Below are 9,832 nucleotides of genomic sequence, written 5' to 3' on the forward strand. Positions count from 1 at the left end.
GGGAGCGGACGCAGCCCGCTAAACGTGATGACTGGCAGGGCGAGCACGAGGAGAAGATGAAGAAGCTCAAGGATGACTTTGAGAGAGTGCAGAAGGAGAAGGTCCAGCTGAGAAGTTTGCGGTGGTCAACTTATGGCGAGCAGGTGGAGCTGGAGGACCGTCAACATGCGATGGAGAAGCAACTGCAGCAGGTCCTGCAGGATCGGCAGGCGCTCGCAAAGAAGGAGGAGGAGAGGGCGGAGAAGCTAGCGCGAGCGAGGGCAGAGCGTGAGGAGGCGGAGCAGATTGAAGCAGAGGTGAGAGGAATGAGGATGGAGATTGTCTGCTGAGCGGTTGAGCAGGAGGAGCGGGAGTTGAAACAGCTGCAAGACTATACGAGGCAGCTGAAGGAGCAGGTGGGGGAGGACAGAGAAGTCAGAGGAGGGTTGAAGATGGCTGTTGTAGGCGGCGAGCAGGATCAGCGACCTTGACGTGTTGAGGAAGCAGCACATGGAAGAGGAGAAGAGGCAGAGAGAACATGAATCCGCGCTCGATAATGTGACAGACACTTTCCTCCTCCTCCTCCTCTGCTCCTCCTCCTCTGCTCCTCCTCCTCTGCTCCTCCTCTTCTGCTCCTATTCCTCGATTCCTCCTCCTGCTCTGGTCCTCTTCACGTGCCCTCAAAATTCTCATCCATGCGCGTTCTGAATCTGACCTGTTCAAATCTCTCAGCTACGAAGGATGAAGCTGGAGAAGGAGAAAAGAGATCTTGAGCACTTGCAGGTATCCTCTTCTTCCCGCACTCTCTCCTCCATTCACTCCTCCTCCTCCTTCCACCACGAGCTCCTCCCATCTTCTCCTCCCTCCTCCCCCTCCTCTTTAGAATTCCTTCCCCGCCAACCTTGGTCGACGCAGGAGCTCGAGAAGCTGCAGAAGGAGAAGGAAAGGCTGGACAAGCGCGAGGCTGAGCAGATGGCGGCCAAGGAGAAGCTGAAGAACGAGATGAGCAAGAAGAACAAGGTGACGTCCTCGTCCTCGTCCTCGTCCTCGTCCTCGTCCTCGTCCTCCTCTCTCACCCTCGCCTCTGCCTGTTCCTCGACTTCCCTCAACCTTACGTTTTTACCCTGTTTGGTCCTAGTCCTCGTCCTAGTCCTAGTCCTCGTCCTCGTCTTTCTTTTCTGCCCCTCCCCTTCTGCTTCTTTCCTGACTGTTCCTGACTCAGGTGGACGACGATGCTCAGTCTGTCATGAGCGATGCCACCATGGACACGATGGTGAAGTTCTTCCTATTCCTATACTCCTTCCTCGTCCTTGGCGCACGCTCCTCCTTTGCCCCTCCCTCCCTTCTCATTTCCTCCTCGCCGTTCCTTTCCTCCTCTTGTTCTGCTCCTTGCCTCTTCCTCCTCTTCCCATTTCCTCCTCCTCTTTGTCTCATCCTCTTCTGTCCTGCTCATCTCTGCTCCTCCTCGCATCCCTTCTCTCCACCTGACTATCCGCCGACAGGCCTCGGAGGAGCCTGACCGAGCAGCCGAGGAGCTCAATGAGGCGGAGAAGCAGCAGTGGGCGAAGGAGGGCAAGTCAGAGCTCGACAAGAAGTACTTCGGCATCTTCTCGCGAGCTCGTCACGGCCGCTATCACGACTGCGAGAGGATTCTGCTCACTGAGGTGAAAAGAGGAGAGAAGGAAGAAGCGGGGCAAGAGGAGTAGCAGGAAGGAGAGGACAGAGAAGGGAAGGAGGACAAGGAGGACGAGGACTAGGACAGAAAGAAGGAGGACGAGGACAACGAAGAGGACGAGGGGGTTGATCTAACATGCATCACGCAGGTTGATGGGAAGAAAGTTCCTGTGGACGTTCGGGATGAGAACGGCAACACACCTCTCATCGTTGCTTCCCAGAACAATCGCAAGAGAGTTGCGAAACTTTTCCTTCGCAACAAGGCTGACATCAACGCAATTAATGTCCACGGGAACACTTGCCTGCACTACTGCTTCACTTACGGGTCTCTTTCCTTCCTGGAATCGTTCTCCTCCCCTTCTCTCCTCTCCTCTCCTCTCCTCCGTTCTTCATCCTCCCTCCAATCTTCTCCCTGCTGCCATTCTTCGCTGACAACATCCCCCCCTTGCTCTTGCGCTCAGCCACTGCTCCTCTGATCCTCGCGTAGGTACGGTGAGCTTGGTGACTATCTTATCTCCAAGGGAGCCAACGATGGTGAGCAGAGGATGAGAAGGAGGGGAAATGAAAAAGAGGAGAGGGAGGAGACTGTCATAGAGGAGGAGAGGGAGGAGGAGATTGTCATAGATTGACATCTTTTCAGCGTTGAAGAACAAGAATGGCCTGACATGCTACGACGGACTGGATCAGACCCGACAGGTGAGTTCAAGAGAAAGAGGCCAAAGAATTTTGACGTGCGACAGGCGTCTGCGGTACGTCCTCGGAGCAAGATGAAATGAGTACGAAACGGTTGAGGGATGGGTGTGAAGCAGATCGAGGAGAATGAGATGTAGATAGGTGTGTACACAAGATGTATGATGTTATAAGTGAAGGTTCGAAGGAGAGGAGATTATCACACGAGATTTAATTGCAAGAGAGTTAACCTGGATCTACGACAAAGCAGGAAAGACTTAAAATTCCTGTCTTCCCTTCCCACGCTGATTGTTCTGAGGATGAAAGACATGTGCTAGCTAACTTAGGGGCAGACGCTACAAGCACAGGATGAGGAACCCAACACCTACCGCTGGAAACATCAACGTCGTCGTGCCAACCAGCCACCCTCCCTTCCTCCCGGCATGCACGAGTTCTCTTGTGTATGTAGTTGCAACACTCTTCACAATCACTATGAGAAACCATCTTCACCGCCCGTTATCGCTGCAGCCTTGAGGTTCCAGGCACGATCATACGCTGCTGACGTAACCCAGGGCAACAACCTTGCAGATTAAAATCTCGAGTCTCCTTAACAAGGAATGACCACTCGCACGCTTGCTTGTGATCAGGGCATTCAACAATCGCCCTTGCAGGGTCACGGACCCTTAGAAACCGTGAACCTTCACGCTGTCCTTGTCGCAGATCTCTTCCTTGATCAGGAAGGTCTTGACAGCTTCGCGCTGGTCACCCTGGAACTGCAGAACTTCCTTGCCAGATTCTTCGTCCTTAAGAACAGTGCCGTTGCAGCAATGCTCCTTCTTGATGGCCTTCTGAATCTTCTTCAAATCGAGCTTCTGAGAGAGACCAGTGACAGTCGTGATAGACTTGCGACCGTTTCTCTGCTGGATGCGAATGTGCACGTAGCCTTGTTCAAGCTTTTCACCAGTATCAGCAGTGGCGGCGTCCGCGAATGGATCTGACAAAGGCAGTGATGAGAACAAGTTGTGACACAGAGGTTGACACTTACCAAAGGGAGCAGCCAATCCAACGCTCGACATGCAAAGATCTCTCGCTTTTTAAGCGCTGCACATCAATTGTCACAACTTGCAGTTTCTCAAGTCATTCTGGAATTCTCCATAAATTTTGACACCGACGCGAAACAGATACATCGAAGCTGCTACTCAGACATATGCATATCCATATCCTTGCTGAAGACCATGAATCTAAGCATATCTGGAAAACTGTACGACTTCCAGCATTTGTACAGGAATTGATTTGGACCTGAAAGTTCTATCCAACATCCGACACTTTTCTTCCTATCTTCATACATTACAATAAACCTTCTTCCAAAATGTCATAAAGTTGCACCAATAACTAGTCTCACCCTGGAAGTACAAAAATCTATCAAAAGTATGCATTTGAGCTTGTTTCGCATGAAGACCGCGTTCACGCATGTCCCTCCTCTTTCAACATTTCCGCTGATCTCATCTCTTTTCGCCAGTCATGTTCCTTCCTCTCACTCCTTCTCTTCTCCTCCTCTCTCCTCCTCCTCCATCTTGTTCCCGTATGGCTCGTGCGGCATGAAACAGGCAAGCGGGACACCTCAACAACAACCACCCTACCTACTCCCACTATGTGACCCGTCCTCCCACCCACCCACCCTTAGTATTAAGGCTGACGTGTTGTGAACCTACTGATTTCCTACACTTTTTGTGTTTGAAGTACCCCTCCTTTATCACCCTACCCATATTGTATGAGACACTTGAATACTACCCACCCCATCATTACCCCTTAGTTGATGACCCCACCTACCTGATCGTCAGATCATTCCGGCTGGACACCCTCCTGATACCCCTCCCATCCCCCAATGATACCCCACCGTTCCAGAACACATCCTCTACTACCCCTGCCCCCCCCCCTTGTTTTTCTCGGACCAAAAAATCCTTGCCAATGGTGGAGTAAGGGGTGGGGTAGTTTGAGTAGATGTAGTTAAAAATTTTTAACTTGCATTTTGGGTACTATACTAGGTACACAAATTATATACAAAAATAAAATATATATATATATGTGTTCCTAGAAAAACAAAGGTCTCCAGTACCACGGTTAAATATAATGTAATTATTTGGTAGATTTTACTATGTATACTTGAATCCAGAGTCTATTGGAAGGAGAATTTAAAATATCTTTTTGATGTCCCGAAAATAGAGAAAAATTTGGAGAATGTCAGGGGATGAGGGTTTCGAGATAGTAAGTGAGGGGACGAGGGCTAGATCGAACCCGATTGTCATGTCAAGGAATGGGCGTATGCAGGATCTGAAGACATCAGGAGGGAAGACGATGAGAGAGGAGGAGAGAGGGGGAAAGGAGAGAGGAAAGTGAGAGATAGAAGGTTACAGAGACAAGGGGAGGGGAGGAGAAGTCTTGATTGGACGTGGACTGACCAAGAAACGGGACATGGAAGAAGGCAAGAGAAAGAAAATGAGGGCAAGTTTTGACGGCCCGGATGAACAAATCGAGGTAGCTCAAGTACTTGACGATTGGGTCAAGGTTGAAAAGATGAACTCTGGAAGTGAAGACGCTGGAAAGAATCTTTTCATGTCGTTGGAAGAAGCGTTTTACAAAGCATTCATCCTACATGAGTTGCAGATCCGTGCACAAGGCCAGGAGCACAAGTTCATCGATCGGGCAGAAGCGTGGAAGTTGTTTTCAGAGCGGAGCGTCGAATTTCAGAGGAATTTTATAGTCTATCATCATTACAGTCAGCGAGAATGGAGATTGATACAAGGGACCAAATACGGCTGCTCTTTCCTCCTGTACCCGAAGAGTGAAAGCAGCAATGACGACAGGCACAAACATGCTCCTTATGCGGTTCAGATCCTCCCTGACGGCAACAATTGCATGACATGGCTGGGAGTTCAGAGGTCGAGCAGACTTGCAGGACAGGTTTGATGCATATGACGCGCATGAGAGGCTGACATGAAGATCCAAGGTGTCCAAGGAACTGATTATTGCGAGTGTGGATTATGCGGCAACTGATCGAGAAAGGTGCTTGAAGAGGCTGAAAAAGCTGCCCCCTCCCCGTCCCGTATCTTTCTCTTCCTCTCCCCCTCCCCTCTCCCTCCTGTGTCTCCATAACCGAATTTCTGTTTGTGAGATGAAGAGCAGGTCGGCGATTTCCTTTGAGGAAGCATGCCAGGCGAAAGTGAGGGAGATCAAGGTTGCGAGATGGGAACCAGGGCGAGATCGGTAGCACATCGTTGTTGAGGACACGAACTTCACTGTCATTGAAAGCAAGTCTGTCCTCACTCCCGCAGCGAGCGAACTCGATACATGGAGAAGATGTTGAAGGATACGATGAAGAGAAGAGAAGTCGCCAAAATCTTTGACATGGACATTCCTGCGACCTGGAGGGGTGTCAGAGGGGGGGGAGGCGGACCAGGAAGGGGAAGGAGTGAGAGGGCGGAGGTCCAGGAGGCTGACCTTGATGCCTAGCAAGAAGATGAACCTCTCCGCTATGCTGACGGGGGTCTTGGCAATGGTGAGGCTCCTGGGTCAGACCGTCAGCAGAGACGAGGAGGGTTCATAACCCTACATGGAGTGCTTCATGGAGGTGAGCACTCGGCGCCATACAGGAGGAGGGGAGTAGTGGAAGGCGAGGTCTGATCGGGAGGTGAACGGGGCCAGACGTTTGGCCTCGGCGACAGAAGTGATGGGCTTCATGCGGAGAGAGTAGGAGTACCGGCCTGGCTTGACGAGATACCTGCAGCGGGATCAGGAGGAGCAGAAGGAAATGGAGCGGGAAGATGGAAGGGAAACGAGCACATAGCTCGGGGGAGGAAGGGAAGAACGAGAATGAGAGAGGAGGGGCGATCCGCCTTGAGAGAGCAGAGACAGCGTGGAGGGAGAAGGGAGAGGATTGATCAAGGGCTTACTGCTCAGAGTGGCAGCGGGACCAGCTGTCGTTTCCTCCACAAGGCATGTGGCGGCAGTCGAGGCTGAGAATGATCTTGTCGCGCCGTGGGACCTCGTGAGGATGGCGAGCCGAGTGAATGTCCCAGGGAGTGAAGCGATGGGCTGAGAAGTGAAAAGTCTCCCTCGCAATGACGGGAGAGATGAGCTGCAACAAAGCAGACGCATGAGCACACGGGATCAGGATCAGTGGGAATGAAGGAACGGATAGCGCACTGTGACAGACTTCAAGGACGATGATGATGTGAAAGACGAGGAAGGAGGGGGAAGGAGCAACGGAGGTGCAGGAGGGGGAGAGTTCACCAGGCCATTGCCGTTATCGTCATGCAGCGCCATCCAGCGAACTCCTGCTCTTCCTCCGTTCTCTGTAGGGAAGAGGTACGGGACGAACATGTCGTCGACCTGGGTTTCGTAGCGGGAGATGGCTGAGCCAGCCTTTCTATCCACGTACGTCTCATGTGGTCCATGCCCGAAGTAGATCACATTCTTAAATTTCTCTGCCAAGAATGGTCACATGCGATTGCCTCTCCCCCCCTCCCTTCCCGCTCTTCCTCTCTCCTCTCGCTCACCTGGCAGCGCAAGGTGCATGCCGACGCGGGAGACAGGAGGGAGGTAGTGAGGGATGTAACAGTCGTTCTTGATGACCAGCTCCCCATTCCTCGCCACCTCAACGAGTGTCTCGCACCGGATCGAGGTTCTCTTTCCTTCAGCCTCCATCCTATACTGGATCCGAGCAGTCACGTGCCCTCGGGACGTCCAGACTGTCCCTGGCTGTATCATCTTGCCCTCGTCATCGAAGAATCCGAGCTCGACACCTTGTGGCGTTACATCCTTAAGCCCGCACTTGTCCCACATCTTTCCAAAGCTGATGTCCCCCCAGAAATCCATCCAGGAGAGGATGGCGTCGAAGGTTGTTCCATGGATGCGGAAGGAACCCTCGGGCATCCCGCTCTCCGCCGGCCACTGCTGGAATCTCCCGTATCTGATCGTGTCCGAACCCCCTGAAGACACGCGTGAGAGGAGGAGAGTGAGGGACGACGAGTAGCGAGCAAGAAGGAAGACGAGAGGGGAGTGGAGAGGCAAGGAGACAAGCGAGACCAGTTGCCTAACAGCAGGACAGGACAGCGATCAGCAACGGGGGGGAAGGGGTGAGCACATCATGAGAATCACAGTCACTTCACCGTTGTCGTTGTCCGTGTGTGCGCGCCAGAAGGACATCAGCCCTATCCTCTCCTCCTTTGTGATCAGCACCTTCCCATTCACCTCCAGCTTCACAAACGCTCCTGTCTTCTTGCAGAAACCGACCTTCACCTGCTCTCCCCCCACCACTTCAAACATCTCCGCATGCTCTTGCACCAGGAAGCTCGACTGCTCCGCAGCCTTGGGCTCTTCGATCGTCACCTCGCTCCTCACCGGGAGGGAGAACTGCTCCCATGCTACTACATGCCCTGCAGGAGCCCAGGACTCTTTCCTCCCTGTCTTGATGTGCACGGTAAGGAAGGCCTCCTGCCCATGGCGGTAGTCTTCGATATGCACCTCCACCGTCTGCTTGTACTGTCCTCCCTGAGCTTTGACGGCCGGGAACTGCGTCACCTTGCTGCATCCCGACACACGGGCCCCCTCGATCTCGAAGAACCAGTCCCAGCAGAGCCCGAGCTCGTCCAGCGAGAGGAAGTCGTGGCGGTTGCGGAAGTTGAGATGGACGATGATCCTGTTGAGGTCATGCACGTCGAAGGATGCCTTGATCTCCACGGGTTGGTACCACTTCTTCACTTCCCAGCAGCCTGGGTGAAAGGATCGATCAGGAAATACCAGCCCGTTGATGTTGAACTGAGCATCGTGGATAGACTCCCCGAAGTCTCCCCCGTATGCCCAGTACTCCCTCCCCTCGTCGTCTTTTGTCACCAGCCCCTGATCCACCCAGTCCCATATGAACCCTCCTTGGAGAACACGCTCCTTCCTTATCAGCTCCCAGTACTCGTCCAGGTTCCCAGTGGAGTTGCCCATAGCATGTGCATACTCGCACATAATTACTGGGCGAAGCTCCTTCGCCGTCCCCTGTGGCCACTTCTTGCCGATCTCGATGTTCCTTGCGTTCTGACCCTCCAGCTTCGTCAGCCGAAGCAGCTTCTCAGGGGAGGGATACATGGGGCAGATAATGTCGGTCGCCGAGGCTCCGCCACACGACTCGTAGTGGAGAGGACGAGTCGGGTCCCTCGTTCGCGTCCATGAGGCCATCGAGTCATGGTTCTTCCCGTACCCTGCTTCGTTCCCCAGCGACCACATGATCACGCTCGAGTGATTCTTATCTCGCTCTACCATCCTCACCATCCTCTCCAGGTAAGCACCCTCCCACGAGGGATCTTCCGCGAGCCTCTCCTCTGGACCGTTCATTGCCAACCCGTGCGTCTCAAGATTCGCTTCATCGCACACGTAAACCCCGTAGGCGTCGCAGAGGGAGTACCATAAGTTCCTGTTGGGGTAGTGGCAAGTCCGCACCGCGTTCATGTTCAGCTGTTTCATCAGCTGTATGTCCAGAAGCATCGACGACAGGCTCGTGTATTTGCCCGTCTTGTCGTCGTGCTCGTGCCGGTTCACACCCCGGATCTCAATCGGCATCTCGTTGACGAGCAGCTGCCCACCGCGGATCTTGATCTCTCTGAACCCAACGCGCGCACATTCGCAGTCAAGGCTGACATCGTCCTCGTAGAGGCTCAGGACTAGCGTGTACAGCCAAGGGTCTTCAGCGTTCCACAGCTTACAGCCTTTCACAACCTGCTCGAAGGAGGCCACGGTCTTCCTCTTTTCTGATTTCTTGATCGGGATTCTCAACTTTTCAAACACTCGCTTCGCATCCTTGCAAACAATCCCATCCGGCGTGTCTGCTGTCAGTTGTGATGGGCCATAGAGCGTTGCATAGAGCTCGTGCTCTTTCCTGAAATCTCCCTCCAGCTCGACCGTCAACTTCAGCACTGCAGTCTTCTCTACAGGGTTCACGTCCTCTGTTCTCACCGTGTAGTCGGAGATGTAAAGATCCTTAGGCTTCGAGTACAAGAAAACCTCCCTGTGGATCCCCGACAACCACCACATGTCCTGGTCCTCCAAATAGCTCCCATCGCAGAATCGCATCACCCTAACGCTCAGGAAAATCTCCTCCCCATACTTCCCCGCAACATGCTCTGTGATGTCGAACTCTGCCGGCAGACGCGAGTCCTGCGAGTACCCCACAGGCTCCCCTCCAACCCAGCAATAGAATGCCGAGCTCACCCCCTCGAAGATCAAGAAAATTCTCCTCCCCTCCCACTCCTTGGGTACTCGCATGGTCGTCTGGTACGATCCCACATGGTTCATCGCAGCTGGTACCACAGGAGGCTCTACCTTGAAGGGATACTGGAAGTTGGTGTACACTGCTTGCCCGTACCCCTGACACTCCCAGCAGCTCGGGACTGTTATGTTGGACCAGGTGGAGGCTCCTTTGAACCCATCCACCCCCTCCACCTCAGGCGCATCTGCTGGAGTTGGG

General features: G+C 53.3%; 4 protein-coding genes across 4 annotated transcripts; 2 read left to right on the forward strand and 2 right to left on the reverse strand.

Moving 5' to 3' along the window:
- Positions 1-57: 57 nt before the first annotated feature.
- GUITHDRAFT_93862 (hypothetical protein) lies at positions 58-2,536 on the forward strand. The gene is made up of 11 exons (XM_005834823.1): positions 58-101; positions 144-395; positions 445-537; positions 712-762; positions 895-999; positions 1,202-1,252; positions 1,482-1,643; positions 1,803-1,978; positions 2,141-2,187; positions 2,294-2,349; positions 2,394-2,536. The coding sequence occupies exons 3-11, from the start codon at positions 490-492 to the stop codon at positions 2,427-2,429; spliced, it is 732 nt and encodes a 243-aa protein (XP_005834880.1). The 5' UTR covers positions 58-101; positions 144-395; positions 445-489; the 3' UTR covers positions 2,430-2,536.
- Positions 2,537-2,539: 3 nt separating this feature from the next.
- Positions 2,540-3,425, reverse strand: GUITHDRAFT_152000 (translation initiation factor 1). The gene is made up of 2 exons (XM_005834824.1): positions 3,368-3,425; positions 2,540-3,316 (listed from the first exon to the last, which is right to left on the reverse strand). The coding sequence occupies exons 1-2, from the start codon at positions 3,396-3,398 to the stop codon at positions 3,006-3,008; spliced, it is 342 nt and encodes a 113-aa protein (XP_005834881.1). The 5' UTR covers positions 3,399-3,425; the 3' UTR covers positions 2,540-3,005.
- Positions 3,426-4,794: 1,369 nt separating this feature from the next.
- GUITHDRAFT_106448 (hypothetical protein) lies at positions 4,795-5,590 on the forward strand (the record flags this gene model as incomplete). Its single annotated transcript, XM_005834825.1, has 3 exons — positions 4,795-5,283; positions 5,330-5,385; positions 5,506-5,590. 3 exons carry the CDS (start codon positions 4,795-4,797, stop codon positions 5,588-5,590), a joined length of 630 nt encoding a protein of 209 aa, XP_005834882.1.
- A 52-nt stretch (positions 5,591-5,642) lies between these two features.
- Positions 5,643-9,660, reverse strand: GUITHDRAFT_162620 (hypothetical protein; the record flags this gene model as incomplete). Its single annotated transcript, XM_005834826.1, has 7 exons — positions 5,643-5,744; positions 5,821-5,887; positions 5,933-6,100; positions 6,273-6,457; positions 6,613-6,806; positions 6,879-7,310; positions 7,491-9,660. The coding sequence occupies 7 exons, from the start codon at positions 9,658-9,660 to the stop codon at positions 5,643-5,645; spliced, it is 3,318 nt and encodes a 1,105-aa protein (XP_005834883.1).
- Between the last annotated feature and the right edge of the window lie 172 nt (positions 9,661-9,832).

Source organism: Guillardia theta (assembly GCF_000315625.1).
Source record: "Guillardia theta CCMP2712 unplaced genomic scaffold GUITHscaffold_24, whole genome shotgun sequence".
Taxonomy (NCBI): domain Eukaryota; class Cryptophyceae; order Pyrenomonadales; family Geminigeraceae; genus Guillardia; species Guillardia theta.